The following is a 20,640-nucleotide window of genomic DNA, read 5'->3' as shown; positions in this document are numbered from 1 at the left end:
GTTGCTGTCATCTGGGGTACTCAGTTGAATTGTGGTTTGAACTTCCTCAACTTGACAAGAAAAGCTAATTTAAGAGGGGAAAAAAGTAGAAGAAAAAACATCATTTAATATAAATAGTCTGAAAACATTACTCACCTGTATGACCAGTTTGCCAGTGTTTAGGTCTAGCAATATAGGGAAATGATCCATATGGAAAATCAGAATGTGATTCTTCTGTTGGAGAACAAAATATGTACTATAAGCCACACAAAATATTTTATAAATTGTTCACAAAAACTGTTAAAATATAAATTACTGTCCCTTTACTCTAAGTTTCGTTCAGACATTTTTTCTAGTGTTTGTTCTGGAGCTACTCTGCCTGTTATCGTATAGAAATAGTTTGTCAATGATTACATGATAAAGTTATATATGGCTTTATAACCAAATGGATAAGCCCATATCATAAATCAATGGATATCTGAAAACTTGTTCATGGTTTATATAATGCGTACACACAACAAGGACCTACTCTTAGTTCTTTGAAGAATCCCAGCAGCATTTTAGAAGTTGCTTTTTGAAATACAAGCTATTGGCATAGCAGGTCTTATTAAATTCATTTTCTTCACTAATGATCACTGATTTAAATTAAAAACATTCCTTAGTGTATTTAAATTATTTCACAAGCCAAGATCCTTGTGATGAAGAAAATATGAATATTATAAGAAGCTCAATTCCTCAAAGATACCAGAGTTTTACAAAAAAAGCAGGAAAAGTAATTGTTCTATCCCTTAGACATTTTCCTTTAAAAATTAAATATCACATTTCAATTTCTATTGGGGAAAAAAATCCCTGAAGAATATTTTTATAATCTATTGGTCAGTACACTCAGGAACCCATTCTCCATTTATTACTGCAAACACATGAATAAAATAAAATCAAAGCTCACCATGATCATCCTCTTGAAACATCTCACCTTCAACTCCAATTTTCTTTTGAGAATGTAGTTGTAAATTTGTGTAGATTTTAGGTTTTAGTTTTTGAGATAAAATTCCATTTTTTTGTTTTGCAAGGCAAACCAACCAATCTCTGACAATGACCTCACTTATATTTTCACATGAGAGTTCACAGATGCGGATTCCATCTAAAAGTTCAATAACCTGTGTGATGCTTTCAGAAAAGTGAAAAATATACTTTACATTTCTAGTAAAATAATAACTTTATATTTAAGTTCACTATACCTCTTACCCCCATTTAAATGCTATAGTTAAGTTGGAGGGGAGTAAAATGCAAATTAGGGCACATAATAGTAATTTCACAGGATACTAAGTAAAAAAAATACAGAGACCATAATTTAACTTTACACTTTAAAAACTTCTCTTCAAAACTGTCAGAAGAAATATGCATCTGATATTACTATTTATGCAAAGGATGATTTAAATAGCAATATAACTGAATTTGGGACATGTGTGATTTTTTTTTTTCCTTTTTGTCTTTTTTCGTGTCCGGCAACGGATCGCAACCCTCAGTGTCGTGCCCGTACTGGACCGGGACCGGCAACGGGATCGCAACCCTCGGTGTTGCGCCCACACCTCGCTCAGCCAGTGAGCGGGGACCGGTCTGTATGTGGGATCCGAACCCTCGGCGGGAGTGCCACTGCGCTCCCAAGCGGCGCACTGTAGCAGGCCGGCCCAGGACATGTGTGATTTTATAACAGTTTTATGAGATAACATATATACTTTATTCAGTTACACAATGGACATTTTATTTTTTTTTTAATTTTTAACTTAATTTAATTTAATTTAATTTTTTTAAAAAGATGACTGGTAAGGGGATCTCAACCCTTGGCTTGGTGTTGTCAGCACCACGCTCAGCCAGTGAGCGAACCGGCCATCCCTATATGGGATCCGAACCCGGGGCCTTGGTGTTATCAGCACCGCACTCTCCCGAGTGAGCCATGGGCCGGCCCTACAAAATGAACATTTTAGTCTGGTACTCAGGCAAACTAAAAGTGTATTTAAAAATCACTTTACACAGGGCCGGCCCAGTGGCTCACTCGGGAGAGTGCGGTGCTGATAACACCAAGGCCCCGGGTTCGGATCCCATATAGGGATGGCCGGTTCGCTCACTGGCTGAGCGTGGTGCTGACAACACCAAGTCAAGGGTTAAGATCCCCTTACCGGTCATCTTTTAAAAAAAAAAAAAAATCACTTTACACAGATTTTTACACGTTACACGTTAAAACAGCTCCATTACTCACTTTGCTAGATATAAAGTGCATACACCACCCTGTTTAAGATTTGGGTATAAAACAGGCAAAGCAACTTGAGGATTTAACAGATCCAAATATACCTGTTGGGGGAGAAGGGGAAAGAGAATTGAATCAGTCTGATTCTGTTTAAATAAAGCATAGGTTTTCTTTTCTTTTTTAAAAAAAGATGACTTGGTGTTGTCAGCACCACGCTCTCAGAAGTGAGCGAACCGGCCATCCCCATATAGGGATCCGAACCTGAGGCCTTGGTGTTATCAGCACCACACTCTCCCAAGTGAGCCATGGGCTGGCCCAGGTTTTCTTTTCTTATTGTGGTGAAATGACACCCATTTGGAAAGCAATTAGCTAGTTAAAGTATTTCATTTGTTACAATAGTCCTATTAACTGTCATTTTACTGCTTCCCAAGGGTATGTTTACTATTATACAATCTGTCATCGTACTTGACTGTATATAAAAATCATAATGGTATGTCCTGCACTAGGCAATACTGATAATACAGGAATCTTTCTTTGACAATGTATGTGATTATGAATATAGTCAAAGAAAGATTCCTGTATTATCAATACCGCCAAGTGCAAGACATGCCATTACAACATAATACATTAAAACATATTTGAGATAATGTGAATTTCTACTGCCAAAATTTTATAAATTTAAATCTTTAGTCCAGCCTTGGCAATAAAAATTCATATTATTTCAAAAATGTTTTAATTTTTTATGTTCAAAGGAAAAGCTCTGGATATTAATTTTATAGGGTCTAATATACAAGAAACATGTCCCTTATTTCTTCCTTATTCTTTAATCAATTGCAGAGTTCAAGGCTATTTTCACAAAAGATGCCAAATAAGTATAATGAGTAAATAAATGATTGAAATTTTCAAATAAAAAATGAATTGAAAGCAAGTCTGGTCAAAATAAAAAATAAAGTAACATTTATTATTGAATAACTCCAGAAAGCTTAGAGTTGTTGGTGCATATATTTACTAAATGATAAATTATTCTTTGCTTATGTGTTTTTATTTATTTATTTATTTATTAATTTTTTCCTTTTTGTCTTTTTTCGTGACCGGTAATGGGATCGCAACCCTTGGTGTCGCGCCCGTACCGCGACCGGCAACGGGATTGCAACCCTTGGTGTCGCGCCCGCACTGCGCTGAACCAGTGAGTGGACCAGTCTCTATATGGGATCCGAACCCTCAGCGGGAGCGCCGCCACACTCCCAAGCGCTGCACTCTACCAAGTGCGCCACCGGGCCGGCCCGCTTATGTGTTTTTAAAACAGTATTACTGTGTCAAGGGACATCATTCATTATTAATTTATTCACCAAATATTTATTAAGCACCTTCTACATGCCAAGCGTTTTACTAAGTGGTAAAGATATAATGGGAATTTATATTCTATTTTGTTTCGTGAGAACTTATATTCTAATAAAGGGATAGACATTAAACAAAAATCCATTAAATACAAGGGTACTTCAAAAAGTTCATGGAAACACAGAATTGAAAGATAATACAGTACCAGCCAGCCACCAAAAAAAGAGATAGATAATACTTATCTTTCCATGAACTTTTTGGAAACACATAGGACAGAAAGTGATGAGTGACATGGAGAACTATAGAATTATAAAGCAAAATAAGAGGGACAGAGTGACAGGGCAGGGAAAGGAGGTTCCATTTTAGACATAGGTTAGTCAGTGAAGAAACCTGAAGAAAATGATTAGCTTACCCTGTGGAAATTTAGGGAGGAACAGTGCTCTAGGAGTAGAGAGTAGCAAATACAAATGCTGGAGGCAGCAGGCTTCCTGGGGAGTCTGAAGAGACAGAAGGGGGAAAGTGGTAAGAGATGAAGTCTAAGATAGTGGGGATGTGGTGGGACTAGGGGAGGGACAGATTATGGAAAATCCTGCAGGCTTTAGCAAGATTTTCTGTATACAAAGAGAAAAGCCACTGGAGAGTTTTAAAGAATGACATAACTTGATTTTTTTTTAACTTTTTTTGTGTGTGGTAAAAGAAATGTAAAATTTGCCATTTTAATCAACTTAACTGTACAGTTCAGTGGCATTAAGTATACTATGACTTATTTTTAAAATCTACATACAGGGTTGGTCGGTTAGCTCACTTGGTTAGAATGTGGTTCTGATAACGCCAAAGTCAAGGGTTCAGATCTTCTTACCAGACACCCACCAAACAATAAAAAAAAAAAAAAATCTATATGCAGAAAAGACAGTGAGAATGCAAGGATGGTGGCTTGCAATAGCAAACAGCAGTGGGTATGACATGGTATGTATTGCGAAGGTAAAGCCAATTAGAATTGGCTGTGGGATATGAGAAAAGAGAAGAGTCAAGATTGAATCCAGGGCCGGCCCGGTGGCGCACTGCTACAGTGCGCCGCTTGGGAGCATGGTGGCGCCTTCCGCCGAGAGTTTGGATCCCTCATACAGACCAGTTCCCGCTCACTGGCTGAGCGAGGTGCAGGTGCAACACCGAGGGTTGCGATCCCGTTGCCGGTCCCAGTCCGGTATGGGCGCGACACTGAGGGTTGCGATCCGTTGCCGGACACGAAAAAAGACAAAAAGGAAAAAAAAAAAAAAAAAGATTGAATCCAAAGTTTTCAGCCCAAGCCACTGAAAGAATGGAGATGTCAATTACTAATAAGGAAAATGATGGTGACTATGGAAAGAGCAAACTTGGGGGAAATAATCTAGAATCAGATTGGACATGAGTTTAAGATGCCTATCATATATCCAAGTAGGGATTTCAGTGACTGAATCAAAGGGTCGACATGATGGCATAAATAGGTTCTTAGACTGTAGTTTTACTATATTATTGACAAGGACCAAAATCAGATAACCAAGAAAACTGCTAATCCTCCTGAATGTTCTCTTTTCAATTACCACTCGCTCAGTCACTCAAACCAGAAACTTGGAGTTACTTTTTTTTTTTTTTTAAAGATGACCAGTAAGGGGATCTTAACCCTTGACTTGGTGTTGTCAGCACCACGCTCAGCCAGTGAGCGAACCGGCCATCCCTATATGGGATCCGAACCCGGGGCCTTGGTGTTATCAGCACCACACTCTCCCGAGTGAGCCACGGGCCGGCCCACGGAGTTACTTTCTTTACCTTGAATTCTCTTTTGAGAATCTGTGGGGTTTTGATGCTTCTGTGTGAGTTAAAGTCCCACAAATCTACCTCTTAAGTGTTTCTCAAATTAATCCTACTGCCACTGCAGTAGGTCAAGACCTCATCACATCTTGTTGAAATATTACAATGGTTTTCTTTGAAGACTTCCAGTTTCCATTCTTCCACCAGAATTATTCTAAAACAGGAATCTGGACATTCTACTGTCCTACTTAAAAATTTATCAATAGTTTTTCATTATCTACCAGATAGTGTCCATATGCCCTCGCTTAATATATACACATATTTTTCATTGTTTAGCCCCTTGTGACTGCATTTGCAGCTTCATCTCCTCATTGTACCTAATTCTACAGCCGTGGTATTTTATACTTCTGAGTAACTGCTGTTTATATGTCTATCTCTTCTTCTAGATTGAAAGCTCCTTTGAATGTATAATTCATTTTTGTTTTAGCACAGTACATGGCACATAGCAGATCCTTAGTAAATGCTTATTGAGTCAAGAAACTAAGTGGTTTGGTAATTCAGAGGAAGGTAATAATCCTCCAGCTAGATGATTAAGAGATATTCCATGCAGGAGATGACCTTTGATCTAAGCTTTGAAGGAAGAGTAGAATTTAAATAGGTGGAGAAAAAAGAGAAAGGAGGGAAATCATAAAGATGAAAACCATAGCTAACATTTATTTAATACTTTTTATGTACCAGGCACTGTTCTATGCACTTTATGTGAATTCTCCCATTTAACCCACAACAACTCTATGAAATAGGTACTATTATTGTTCATGTTTAACACATGAGCCAACAGGGGCACAGAAAGATCAAATAACTTACCCAAGGTCACATTCTCTATTACTGAGCCCAGCAGTGAACCAGGCTGAATAAACTCCAAAACCTATTTCCCTCTATTCCTTTCTCTTCCTTCTCAGAAATAGTCATTGTCTTGAAACTGGTAACATTCCCAAATAATCGTATAGTTTTACAACCTGTATCTACAGCTATAAACAGTACATGTTGTATACTTTAAATTTTACATATATGTGGCCGCTTCACACATATTCTTTTATAGTGCTCTTTTTCATTAAGCATCATGTCTTTGAGATTAATTCAGACATAGTATATTTATTGTTGGTATTTTATTGTGTCCATTCCTCTCCTGATGGTTAGTAAGGATGCTTCCAAAATTTGTTAAACCCTTTTTATTAGCCATTGTCTCTTTTTGCATTCTTGTTGTCTTTGTGGTTTAACATCTTTTTTATTCATTTACCAAATTTTGGTCGACAGGAGTATAGGCAGGTTACATAAAGGTCTGAAGTAGAAAGGAAAGTTGAAATCAGATTCGGAAGGATACCAAAAGTTTTTGAATGAAAAGCTTCTGATTGGTTTTTCAGCAGGACAGTGACAGGACCAGAAGTATAATTTAGAAAGATTAATCTAGAAATGATGGGAATGAATTGGAAGAGGGAAGGTCTAGAAGGTGAGATGGCAGCTAGGAGAGGAATTAAGTAGTCAAAGGGGGCAATAATCAACTAGGATAAAAGTAACCAGAAACAAAAGTGGTAGGAACATGAAAAGAAATTTATGTTTAATATATACCTTTTTATTTTTGATCAGGCACCTACCCTCAAGCAGTTCTTTTGCCAACTGATAATTTTTAGAGACTTTTTAAAGAAAAGAAAATTCTTCATAATCTAGCCTTTACTTTATAGTTCTATATTATGATTACTTTATTTATGAACACCAACTATAATTCTTTGGTCCTAACAGTATGTAACTTTCCCAGCAGTTCATACCCCTCCTCTTTCTATATTCTCTCATACTGAATATTCATCTGGCACTATTATTCAAGAAAGATTCAACTGAATAAATCTAATAAGTATTCTTTTTAGAATAGGAATGGTTCAACAGGTTTATACAAAGCTTCAACAATATTGTTTAAACCCTCTGTTGTGTTTCATGCTTATCAAGCAAAATTCTGATGACCAATTAATCTACTAGGTATTTTTGACATTCCTATAAATGGCGTAAGTAGAGCCCCTTCTCCCTTATTGACTGTAATATGCAAGCCAAACAGAGGTGAGGAAAAAGAACTGTGGTCTTTGTGTCCAGTAAGCTGTGCCACTAAAACTATACACTTTAGTCATATTAGAAATAGAAACCAGTGCTGATAAAAATAATTTTCGCTCCTCTTTGAACTTTGTTTCATCACCAAAATACTCCAACCTCCAAGCAGCCAATTGATGAAAGCAAGGAAGACTCTTGTCCCAGGCCTCAGTCAAACTATGAACTGCTAAGTGGCATCACCAAGGATAAGGCAGCTTATACTAGAATTCTGAAATTCTGAAGCCAGCTAATACCTCCTTGTTGCACGTCTCCACTGTCTCTGATCACAGCTTACAATATCATCCTCTCTTGTCTTCTTTCCTTCCATCTTCATACTACTCTGCTTCCCCCTAACTCAAACTCCTACTGCTCTTCTTCCTCACAAATCCTTCCAACCCTACTTTCTGGAGCTCTGTACATGATAAATGCCTCCATCTTCAACATCTTTAATGAATACTCCTCTCTACATCTTGACTTTAACTGTCTAAAGATGCCTCTTGCATATTCCCTTTCAAATGGAAGTTGGTGATTTCCCCAAATCTCACAACTGAAGTTAGGCGATATCCTCAATATTCTCCCAATACTGCTTCCAAATTATTTTTCCTTTATCCTGGAAATACCAACATTCATGATGCTCAACTATTCCTCCTAGTCTTTAGTCATTATCCACATTTATTGACAACCTTGGCACCTGACTTAGTATGTCTCTGCCCCAAATCTAATCATGATATTAAAGGAAAATAATCTTTCCACTCCTAGAGGCAGAAATGGGCCAAATAATGAAGATCCTTGCCCGTACGAAATAAGCCTGATCCTTGTTTTCTTTGTACTCAAAGTAATAACATAGGACCTACTTTAGAAAACTTACCACATTAAATGTTAAAGATTTTATGTCTTCACTTGCTCCTAAAATATCCTTATGAATAAAATCCACATTGTCTGGCCATTCTTCTACATGACTTATTTTCCATGAATCAAGCCAGTGTTTGTAATTCTTCTTAGCCAGATCATGGTGGTCTTTTCATATTTCAAAACTTATAACTCGTCCTTGTGATCCAACCTAAGTAAAAAATAATTTATGATATTTCATAGTACATATTAATTAGTTTATAAAAAAGTGTCAAAAATTTATTTTGCAAAGGTATTACACGTATGTGAAAAAATAATACAAATAGTTCATGGTTACAAAAGTCTCCGTCCCATCCCTGATCCCCAAGCAATCTCTCTCTCAGAAACAACCATATTACCAGTTATTTACCCTTCCCAGAAGAGTCAGTGCCTATCCAAGCATACAAGTATTTCTGTTTTTAATACACACTGTACTAACACACTGTCCTGCACCTTCCTTCTTACTTACTAATGTCATTTCAGGGATTATGGATGTCCTGCATTCTTTTTAACAGCTATTATACTCTATTGTATGACTATGCCATCATTTATTTAACCAGACACCTCCAGATGAACATTTAGTTTATTTCTAGTCTTATGCTAATATAAGCAATACTACAGTGGAAATTCTTGTGCCTAAGACTTTGTACTAGGAGCCAGTACACCACCATAGGATAAAGTTCTAAAAATGGAATTAATTGCTTGCTCAAGGGGTATGTGAATTTTTTATTTTGAAAAATATTAATGAATTGTCCTCCAAAAAAGTGGTACCAATTTGTACTTCTACCAACAATGTATCAGAGTGCCTATTTCTCCATACTCTCCCCTACAAAGTTATCAAACTTTTTATCTGTGTCAATCTAAAAAAGTGAATAAAGTATATCATTATGGTTTTAATTTGTACTACTTTTATTATGGATGAGGTTGAACCTGTCCTATATTCAACAAGTATTTGTATTTTCGTGTGCATCTCAAGAACTTTCAAACTGTTTAGCATAGTAATACTGCAGTTCCAGAGAATAGTACTACATTTTAACTTAAAGCAATTAACTTGCTGCCCACCTCTATCTGAGGTGATTTGATAGCATTTGGAGACTATCCTGATCAATCAGTCTATAGTTTATTAATGAAAAGTTTAAATTCCAGGATGTCTTTTGAAATGTAACTCCAGCTGCAAGTCCTTGTGTTCTCAGGGCATAAAAATTAATTTGTCGCATAAGCTAAACAATTGGAAAAGAAAAACATGAGGAAAGAGATCTCTATCCTAAAGGTAAATAGCAATAATTTCTTGCTCACTCATAGTGTGGGATTATTCATACCTTGACACTCCTCCAATACCATAGATTTTAGAGAATGGGCACTTCTCCTGTCTCACAAATTTTTATAATCTATTTTGTCAAATGAAAGAAAATTTAGGAATTTGTCACAGATTGTGAAGAAGTGACTGCCTTTAATTATGTACAGAAAAGAGTCAAACAAAAGATCTGAAGAGCCCAGCACAAATTTATGGACCGGGCATAACCTGGATTATATTTGTATGTGATGGCCTTAGGTCAAAGAACAAAAGGTCTAAGTCTAATTTCAGTATATTTCTAACTGTAATCTTTATAAAATCTTCCCAAAGAGAATGTGTTACTGTTCAGTGGTCTATTATGATCTAGGCATGGGAACACTGCACAGGAAGCCAGACGAGCAAAGCCACCCTAACACTCAGAGGAATTAGGTCGTCAAAGAGGGCACTAATCAACTAGGATAACGGTAACGAGAAGTACAGTGGTAGGAGCATAAAAATAAATTTATGTTTAATACATACCACTTGGCTTTTGATCAGGTACCTACCTTCAAGCAGTACTTTTATCAACTGACAATTTTTAGAGACTTTTCCAAAGAGAACTCTTCATAATGTAGCTTTAACTTAGATATTCTGTATTATGATTAATTTATGAACAACTACAATACCTTAGCCCTAACAGTATATAACTCTTCTGCAGCAGCTGATCATACTGAGTATTCACCTGGCACTATTATTCAACAATAAAGTGTACATGTTTATACCCTCAAAAAAGAGTACAAGAATGTTCAGAGCAGCACTATTGGTAATATTCCACTATTCCAACTCAAACGTCCATCAACAAAGTGGATAAATAAATTGTGATTTATTTATAAAATGGAGTACTATACAGCAACTAAAATGAAAGAGCTACTGCTATATGCAATGGCTAAATCTAATAAAAATAATGATGAATGAAGGAAGCCAGATATAAAAGAGTACATACTGTATGATTCCATTTATATAAGGTTCAAAACAGGCAAAACTAACCCATGGTGATAAAAGTCAGAATAGTGGTCACCCTTGGGGAGGAAAGAAACTGGGAGGTGACATGAGGAGATTTCTGTGGTGTAGGAACATTCCCTACTTTGATATGGGTAATAACTACATGAGTGTGGTCATTATATAATTATTCATTAAGGTATACACTTATGATCTGCACTCTTTTCTGTAGCTGTGTTTTGCTCCAGTAAAAAGTTTACTTTCAAAAAAAAAAAAAATGTTAGAATTCAAAAGCATGGAACAAGAGAAAACAAAGAAAATGGAGGGATAGATAGAGTGACTGAAAAAAATATACAAAACAGAAAGAAAAATAGTTACCTACATTTGGTTTTAAGGAGAATGCTCTCTAGCACAAAGTTATGCAAGCATTTTCCCAATTATCTTTCTCTCTTTAACTTTTCATTATTATGAACAAATTGAATGTTTTCTTTGTCATCGAGATCCATCTCACTTAACCTAGTATCTTACTTGCTTTTGATAAAAATAAGCTCATTCCTACAGAGCCTGAGCCAGCTTCCAAAACAGTATCACCTGGGTTGAAATTCATCATCAGCAGTGTCATACTCAGACCCTATGATTGAAGCACAGTATGAGAGACTCAGCAACCAATACGTATGTACTGAGCACCTATCTGTTGTTGTTGTTGTTGTTTTTTTTCCTGTGTTTAGCTGGTATGGGGATCGAACCCTGGACCTTGGTGTTAACAGCACCACACTCTAACCAACTGAGCTAATCGGCCAGCCCCATCACCTACCCTTATACACTATGTTGAACATGGAGAAGGGAGGAAAAAAAGGATTAGACTCTGGCCCTGCCTACAAAGAGCTTCTGCTTGATGAAGTAAGAGAGATTCAAGAATCAATTAGCAAATAAGGCAGCACTTCAGAATAATACTAAAATTATAGACAATCGGGCCGGCCCGGTGGCGCACTGGATAAGTGCGCCGCTTGGGAAGCGCGGCGGCGCTCCCGCCCAAGGGTTCGGATCCCACATACAGACCGGTTCCCGCTCACTGGCTGAGCGAGGCGCGGGAGCAACACTGAGGGTTGCGATCCCATTGCCGGTCCCCGGTCCGGTACGGGCGCAACACTGAGGGTTGCAATCCGTTGCCGGACATGGAAAAAGACAAAAGACAAAAATAAATAAATAAATAAATAAATAAATAAAAATAAAATTATAGACAATCAGTATAATGGGAGCTCAGGGAAAGAAGAAAGCAGCAGACTGCCCAGCTCAAAGACAAATAGAAGAGAATTTAAAGAAACAGTCACAAGGTAGGAACAGCTTTAAACAAAGCGGAGGGAGAATAAACACAGTTTGCTCATTGCAGGAAGAGAGATAAGGAGAGGTTTAAATGCCAGTCTGAGGCTTTGAACTTGGCCTGGTAAGCAACTTGGGAGCATGTCACCGAGGTGATATAAAGGCATTTTATGAAGATTAATCTGGCAAGGGAATAAGGATACACTAAAGAAAAATTAGAAGCAGGAAGACCAGTTAGGAAGCTGTTAAAGCTCTCTGTGAAATGATGAACTTCTAATTTAGAATTAAGATATTAGGAATAGACCAGAGGACCCATTTGCCAAACACTACAATCTAAGAATTGTTTTTGTTAGTACAACAGGAATATTATAGAAAACAGTAATAAGAGCTGTTTATTGAAACTTTACCACATGCCAGGCTTCTGTAACTGTGCAAACTGCTTTCATACATTATCTTGTTTAATCAGAATAATAATATGAGAAAAGTATCATCATCCTTATTATAAAGATGAGAAACTAGAGGTTAAGTAATTTACCCAAGGTCACATTGCCAGGAATTAAGTGGGAAAGTCAGGAGTAGAATTGATGTTGAACTCCAAAGATCACATTGCTGACCATTACTCTACACCAAATGTTACAGAGAGAATTTTAAATCAGCATTTATTTCAATATTCCCCCAATACCAAATCTTCAAAAGTTGCTATTAAGCAGCACATCCAACAAGTTTTTACCGTCTTTTCCTTCTCTGGGAAAAGCTGCTTGCGAAAATTCTAAAAGGAGGAGGTTTCTAGGGTCCTTTTGTCCAGTCATAACAAAATTGTGAATTAAGTATAGTTTTGATTGCAAAAGTAAATATTTAACTGGTATAGTCATCTAATTAAAAGCCAAAATGTATTCTTCTGAAATGCTGGACTAAGGCTTCAACCAAATGACAGACATATAATTTTTAAGATGTATTAGTCAAAAAGTTTTGTTCACAAATGTTTAGTCTTCTTCTCTCCTATGTACTGGGTCCCTTGCTTGGAGTAGAACTGGAAAGTGGGCAGAGACAACTTCACGTAGGAGTAGGAGGCAGCTTGGGCAGTCATTTCAATGGAATACCCTAGAGAAGGTTGTTCCATTTTCTTGGATATTTCATAGAAGATACAGAAACCTGGTACATTATAAAATAAAAAAACTGGAGCACACTTTAGTTTTTGCTTCCTGCCATTCATTCAAGTTACAAGTTCTCAACAGAGTGAGTTTTCTAGATTGGATCCCACTAAAGACATGGTGAGACATTAGCTTTTATTCATTTCTCTGCCTCCTTCCAAAAAGGACTTGAGGCTGCTGGGAGACTTCTCCAGAGTTATGAAATATCACTCTACTACTGAGTTTTCTACAGTTTTAAAACTTCAGGGTTTGGTTTTTTTTGTAGAGGTAATCAAGTTATAAAACTTCAGGCTGTCAAACAACCCTTTTAGACTTACATTTTTTTTCTGCAACAGGAATTCTAATCTCTTCCCTAATTAATCCAAAGCATAAAATCTAATCCTCAGACTAAGGTTTTTTATTTTTCCTTCTTAACCTAAGATTTTTTTTTCCTTTTTGTCTTTTTTACTGACCGGTAATGGGATCGCAACCCTCAGTGTCGCGCCCGTACCAGGGACCAGCAACAGGATCGCAACCCTCGGTGTTGAGCCCGCACCCCGCTCAGCCAGTGAGCGGGAACCGGTCTCCACATGGGATCCGAACCCTCGGCGGGAGCGCCACTGCGCTCCCAAGTGGCGCACTCTCCAGTGCGCCACCGGGCCGGCCCTTAGCCTAAGATTTTAATTGAGCTGCAATTTAGTTATTATTAAGTGGCAACAATTTCTACTATCCAATTGTCCTTATATAAGTGTCATAATTATGCAAGTCAGCAGAAAAGATTAATTAGAAAATATGACTACTGTTGCCATTTCTATTTCTACTCCAAAGCTAAAAGTGCTTGATATTGACCAATGTGAAATGTTGACATTTCAGAAGTAATTGTTAGGAAGTTAATGTAAAATTGTTCTCACTGACCTATTTTTTACATTAAGACAAAACTATGTACAGTTGCCCCTCCATATCCGTGGGTTCTGCAACACTGGATTAAACCAACCATGGATCAAAAATATTTTTTTTTAAAAACTGCATCTGTACTTAACACATAAAGACTCGTTCTTGTCATCATTCCCTAAACAGTACAGTATTATAACTATTAAACAGCATTTACATTGTATTAGGTATTATAAGTAATCTAGAGATGATTTAAAGTGTACAGGAGGATGTGCGTAGGTTATATGCAAATTATACGCCATTTTATATCAGGGACTTGAGCATCCACGGATATGATTACCATCTACAGATACCAAGGGACGACTGTAATTCTAACGGGGAAATCGGCTTTTAAAAATCATTTGAGGTATTCCCTCAAAAAGCATTTCAAAGTTGTAAAGGTTGAAGTCAAATTTCCTGCAGCCAGTTTTGGGAGACAAAAAGAAAAGTCAACACCTAGCAAGTCCATTTAAATTCCTCCACTGAGTGGCACACCATGACTTTCATTTGTGACAAACGGAAAGACAGTGCTTTAAAGTTATATCTTTATAAATTCTCAGTTTTGTCTAGTGGGGATAAAAAAGACATAATGAAGCAAGATGAAATCCCAAAAGTCTTTTATTATGACTAATACTTTTAGTCTTAAGGGTAGAGAAGTGATGGAGACAATGAAAGTTTCCGTCAAGAGTTTATGATACCCCATTATCCTAAAGCCCCTGGGGGAAGGTTTTCTTAGTCCCTGGCTACACCTCTTCAAATCGGATTCCTACTTAGAACATTCCACTGGTTCCCCACTAGACATAGAATAAAATTCTCTCTCCAACCGCATCCCATATCAGGTCCCTCCCTCACCTGACCCACTCAGGCCACAATAAGAACTCTGCAATACTTCTCCCTTCACAAGAACGCTCTGCTTCTAGGTCTTTGTAAGGCTGGCTCCTCCTTATTTAGGTTTCCTATCAAATGTACCTCCTTGGAGACCTTCTCTAATCACCCGACATAAGTGTTCTCCTCCCCCAGCCCACCCGACACAATGTCATTGTTAATCTATTTGTTTTCATGGTACTTAGTACTACCTTGTTCTTTCATTTACTTGTTTGTTTTTTGCCACCCCCTCTAGAATGTAAGACCTATGTTGAGAGCAAGGACTAAAACAGTGCCTTGAATATAGAAGGTGGTCAATTACAGTATTTGCTGAATAAATAATGAATGAATCCTCATCTGGAGAAAGGAGTTGTGTTACAAAGAGACATTCTACTCAAGGACTGTTGACTAATTAAGGATTGAAATAAACCACTAGCAATAGGCGATTGGTATACGATTGAAACTAGGAACTAGGCAGTTAACTCATTTACAAAGAATACTCGTTTCATGTATGGTATTTAATGTTAGCTGTTAATACTAGACTTTTGTTTTTTTCCTAAATGGAAAAGTATAGTAATAATATCTAGTGTTGCTAAAATACATCTCTAGTAGCACGCCTTATTAAACTAAATATGATTATTAAAATGCCTACTACAAAATTGTCCCCCCAAAAGTTCAACATTCTCTTGATTTCTGAATTTGCAAACTTAAGAGTAATGGGGAACAAATATAAGTACTCATTATGTGCCTAGTGAGTCCACATCACTCTAACAGCAAGTTGACATTCTCTGCATTTTACAGATTAGGGAATTGAGAATCCCAAGTCAAAATTAAAATCTGGTTTATTCCTCCTCATGACAAGATACGTAAAAGCCATGTTCATTGGTTTATTTTTTAAAAAGTTGGGAACGATAAAAAATTCAAACGTTCCGTGATGTGCTTAATCAGGACTGTCGTACTGCATCTGTCTTTGCTTTCTCGAACCAATACCACCTAATCCCCACCGCATTACCTTTGGATATGTTATGGCAGACACTCTTTTCATCAATAGTGCATAGTCTTCCAATGTCGGCCTCCTCAGCATGACCTGCTTACCAGAGGAACTCCTGAGTATCTGGCCGTGGAACTTCCCCACGATCTCGCTGAACGCGACTGACCCCCAGTTACTATTTAAGTATCCGGAATTGCTCGACTTAAACAATTTCTTAAATTGTGTTTCTCTCTTCCCAGTCTCAGCTAAAATCAGCTCCCCAGCCCGAAAGGGTCCCTCTCTGGAAGTTGAGCAGGAAGGGGAGACACAACGTTCTTCGACCTCGGTCGCGGACTGGGCCAGGGCGAGCAGCGAGGGACCCCCCGGACCCCTGGAGTGCGGGATCGGACGGACCCTGGTCTCCGCCAGAGTCCTCGCGCCCTCGAGGGGGTGACTCCCCCTCCGGCATGGGCAGTCTGAGGCTTTCCAGTGATGAAAGGCATCTGGTCCCAAAGTCCGAGACGCGAAGAGGGAGAGAAGGGGATAATTCTGCGCCTGGGGCTTTCGTTTGCGCAGCCTCGCGCTCTCCTTTTCCATTTCGCGTCTCTAGTCGAGGACTCGCTACACAGGGACCGGGATCCCTCAAAGAGCTCTCGTCCAAGACCTCGGAGGAGTGAACGGCTTTCCAGCCCGGACAGCCTCCCGAGAGCTGGTAAGGCCAGCTCGCGGGGCCTTCCGGCCAGCATGGTGCCGTGCGCAGGCGCCGTCGCAGACCCGTGACGTAAGCCGGGAGAGGCCCCTCCTCTCGCTGCCTGTCGCACTGACGCAGCCGCGATGCCCCCAGGAACTGGAAGAGTTCCGCTACTGCAACTGCGACTGCGCCTGTGTCCCGGGGAGGGGAGGGCAAGGCGGTAGGCAGAGCTGTGGGCGCGGGAGCTGCGGGGTCCTCGCTGAGTAGCTGTCCCAGTAGCATGTTCCGCTCACGCGCGGGGGCCCATTTTCCACGTGGGAGTGTGGGCAGAGTAAACAATTACAGCTGATAAATCTCCGCGGGCATCGCCCGGGAACAGGAGAATTAAGAAAGACAGAACTTGGGGCCGGCCCGTGGAGCACTGGGGAGAGTGCGGTGCTTAGGTGCGCAGCAGCGCTCCCCCCGCGGGTTCGGATCCTATATAGGGATGGCCAGTGCGCTCACTGGCTGAGCGCGGTGCGGGCGACACCAAGCCAAGGGTTAAGATCCCCTTACCGGTCACATAAAAAAAAAAAAGAAAGAAAGAACTTGTCAAGGCGCTGCGTGAACTGTGAAGTCGTATACCAGGCTCAGCTCACTAGTAATCGTGACATGAACGTCCTCCGGTCCCCCTAGAATGCATAAGTACGACCAGCCCGGAGATGCGTTTGACGGACGGCCTGGAACGCGCCGCCCCTGACCCCTTCTTTGCCAATTGACTGCAACATCCTTCCCCAAACCCCAGCGAGTCCCTTTTGAGTGGGCTGTAACCACCCGCCTGCCCCCACCCCCACCCCCACCCCCAGATGATCCAGGAAGAGCGATTAAAGTGACAGTATTCACTGTGCTTATTCAACAGATTTTTTTTATATTTAAAATACAGCATTTAGTTAACTAAGTATTTTACCCTCCCAAAAACTAAATAGAAGGATCTTAAAACGGGAAGGGGTATCTTTAGAGTCTGAAGTCATTTAACATTAAATATCACTAACTGGTTTGCTTAATATTAGTTCACGTGGCAAAAGTTTATTAAGGGTATGGCAATGCCAGGGACATTAAATCCTATTCAAGTTTACAACAACTCTCTGTTAGAAGTAAGTATTCCCATTTTACACCTAAGAAAACTGACCCAGGGAGGTTAAACGATTTGGGAAAGGTACCATATCTGACGAGTGGCCTGGCAGGATTTCCTCCTTAGGTCAATCTGGTTCAACAGCCCATGCTCTTTGAACTGTAACACCCTTTAGAAAGACTGTTCAACAGTACAGTTGGATTTAGAGTTATAGTGGAAGTATGTTCAAAGGACTATGAATTCAGTATGAATTTGGTTTAAATTTGATAAAGTAAATGAATTTTGTTATTTCTTTTTTTTTTTTTTGTCAGCTGGCTGGTAAGGAGATCTGAGCCCCTGACCTTTGTGTGACAAGGCTGTACTCTAACCCTGAGCTAACCAGCCAGCTTGTTATTACTAAGACATAAATTAATACTTTCTAATCTGTGCTTTCTAGGATTATCAGCCACCATAAACTTCATCATCAGGATTTCTCTCTTTTAATTCTACGAATGAATAAAGAAACTGCTCTTTCCCCAACTGCATGTCTCACTTTTGGTTTGGTCTTTTTTTTTTTTTTTTTAAAGAAAAATTCTTATAACCAATCTTTTCCAGGAGCCTAGGGCTTTTCTCACTGTCTTTTCTCATTGTAGCGTTCTTTAGAGAAAAAGTCATTCTTGGATATCAAGTTTTTGAAATTAAGAAGATTATCATTGCCAAATATGGACCTGAGTTGGAACCTCCTCAATTCTAAACGCTATGGTGGCTTTTAAATGGAAAATTCCTGCTTTATTATCTCAAATATTATTAAATGATACTTGACTTATTTCAGAAGAAGCAATTGGAAAAAAGAAGATATATTGACAAAATATGGGAAGAAAATTGGTGTATCTTTGATTTTTGAGATAAACTGTAAACAGAAAATAACATCCCTTTCTTTCCATTGTTTGAATAACAGACACAATGTTATAAATATTTTGTTCTATACATGTGATAAAGTACATTGATAAATTTTGAAAAATTATTCCTTATTTATTTACTGTCTTTCAGAGCATTTAAACTCTCAAAAGAAAAAAGTCATTGTGTGAGCCTTTCTATTTTTGGTTCTTCCTTTGCTTCTGTCTTCCCTGTGAAATTGTCAATCTGCATGCTGAAACTATTCTCTGAATTCATCATCAACTCATGTTTACATTATGACATAAGGCCAAGAAAGAACTGTTGTTATAGTCAGGCAATTACTTTAAAGTCCAAACAGCTGTCAAGAAATCCTGTGGCTTGATAGCTGACATTTTAAAATCTCCAGTCTAACTAGACCACTGGTTCCTGTTCCACAAATCTTCTCTAGCTCTTTGCATGTGCTTCATCCTTCTATTTCGTATAACTCCCCCTTGTCCTTCGGGTATCAACTTCACATTACCACCAGCATGGTGGCTTATACTGACTCCAAAAAACTGGATAAGTGCCTCTCCTTTGTGCTTTCAGTGGGCCCTGTCTTTAGACCTATCATGGCACATGTTATACTGTATGAAAATTGCTCTTTATTTACCAATTCCCGGGTTTGAGGATATGACTGTTGAGGAGAGGACTATGTCTTTCCATCGTTATAATTCCAGTGCCTGGCACACAATAGGTCTTCAATAAATATTTGTTGAATAAAGGAAGGAGGAAAGCAGGAAATGTGAAAACCAACAGCCCTGATATCTACTCTTCTATATATCTACTCTTCTACATTAAACAATTCAATGTGTAAACATGTCCAATTATATCTGTTATTACATATTTTGTTCTGTATCTGCACATTTATTTAGTTTTTACACTCACATTGTGAGCCATCATTTTAGAATTTCAAGAACTGATTAGTCCTCCTTCAGATTCCTCTCCTGAAGAAGATCTTGGATCTTCTTTCCTCCTCCTCAGGGTCCTTCTTTTGGAGAATGAGCTGACTCCTCACCTCCATCCCCACCACCCTCCTGCTGGTCAGCCTGGCCCACAGAGGACATCTGCACTGGGCCTCTTCTTTTCACTCTTCGTCTCTTTCTCAGGTACTCCAAACTCACCCTGTAGAGCTCAACAAGTCCTCCGGTTTTTAAAGTTATTTGTGAGGCATTTCAACTTTGTGTTTATGTTCCCTCTCTTTGTTTACTACTATGGTTTGAATGTTTGTCCCTTCCAAAGCTTGTGTGGAAGTTTGTTCCCCAGTGTGGCATTGTTGAGAGATGGAGCCTTCAGGAGGCAATGGGATTGTGAGGGCTGTGTCCATATGAATGGGTTAATTGACTCATAGATTAATGGGTTAATGGATAAGTATCACGGAAGTGGTGCTTGTGGCTTTATAAGGAGAGGAAGAAGCATGTTAGCGTGCACTCACTGAGCCTTTGCCTTGTGATACCCTGTGCCACCTCAAGACTCTGTAGAGGCTCCCCACCAAGAAGAAGGCCCTCACCAGACGCACCTCTCAACCTTGGACTTCCCAGCCTCCAAAACTATAAGAAATAAATTTTATTATTATTTTTTAATAGATTACCACTTCAGGTATTCTGTTACCAGCAACAGAAAGTAGACTAATACATTCACCAAACTTATAATGAATACACATAAATTTTAGAGGAGTTTGATTATTTTAAGTCTTAAAACCTTGGGAAGATCCATTCATCTATTCATTCATCATTCATTCACTTTGTATAATTGGCTCCTAACCATGCATATCTCACCTCAAGAGGACTTATCCAAACACCCAGGACAAGTGCTGTTCTACTGTTCTTCTATCTATTGCTGTTCTTTGTTTTGTTTTGTTTTTACACAATTGTACTCAAACCCTTTTCCTTTCTTTTTCTCTTTACTCTTTTCTCATACTTTCTCTTTGTATTGTAGATTATGAATGAGCATAAACAATAGTAAATGCTTTGGGTCACACCTTAGCAGGACCATGTACAAATCTCACCAGTGTGAACTTCCATACTGTAACAAATCTTGCCTGAATAAGTGATTCTAGTTTGTGCTAT

At 38.7% G+C, this 20,640-nt stretch overlaps 1 protein-coding gene and 1 non-coding gene across 2 annotated transcripts; both read right to left on the bottom strand.

Moving 5' to 3' along the window:
• Positions 1-10: 10 nt before the first annotated feature.
• Positions 11-16,914, bottom strand: TRMT61B (tRNA methyltransferase 61 homolog B (S. cerevisiae)). The gene is given in 10 exon segments (XM_008566408.1): positions 11-64; positions 136-213; positions 926-1,146; positions 2,237-2,328; positions 8,352-8,543; positions 11,155-11,274; positions 15,900-16,241; positions 16,243-16,459; positions 16,461-16,739; positions 16,892-16,914. Coding segments are annotated over 10 exon segments (1,608 nt in total). The 3' UTR covers positions 11-20.
• TRNAN-GUU lies at positions 11,369-11,442 on the bottom strand. Its single transcript has one exon. It is a non-coding gene; the product is annotated as a tRNA-Asn (tRNA).
• Positions 16,915-20,640: the final 3,726 nt, after the last annotated feature.

The sequence above is a fragment of the Galeopterus variegatus genome, unplaced genomic scaffold (genome assembly GCF_000696425.1).
Source record: "Galeopterus variegatus unplaced genomic scaffold, G_variegatus-3.0.2 Scaffold239, whole genome shotgun sequence".
NCBI lineage: Eukaryota > Metazoa > Chordata > Mammalia > Dermoptera > Cynocephalidae > Galeopterus > Galeopterus variegatus.
This window is presented reverse-complemented; position numbering and strand designations above follow the sequence as displayed.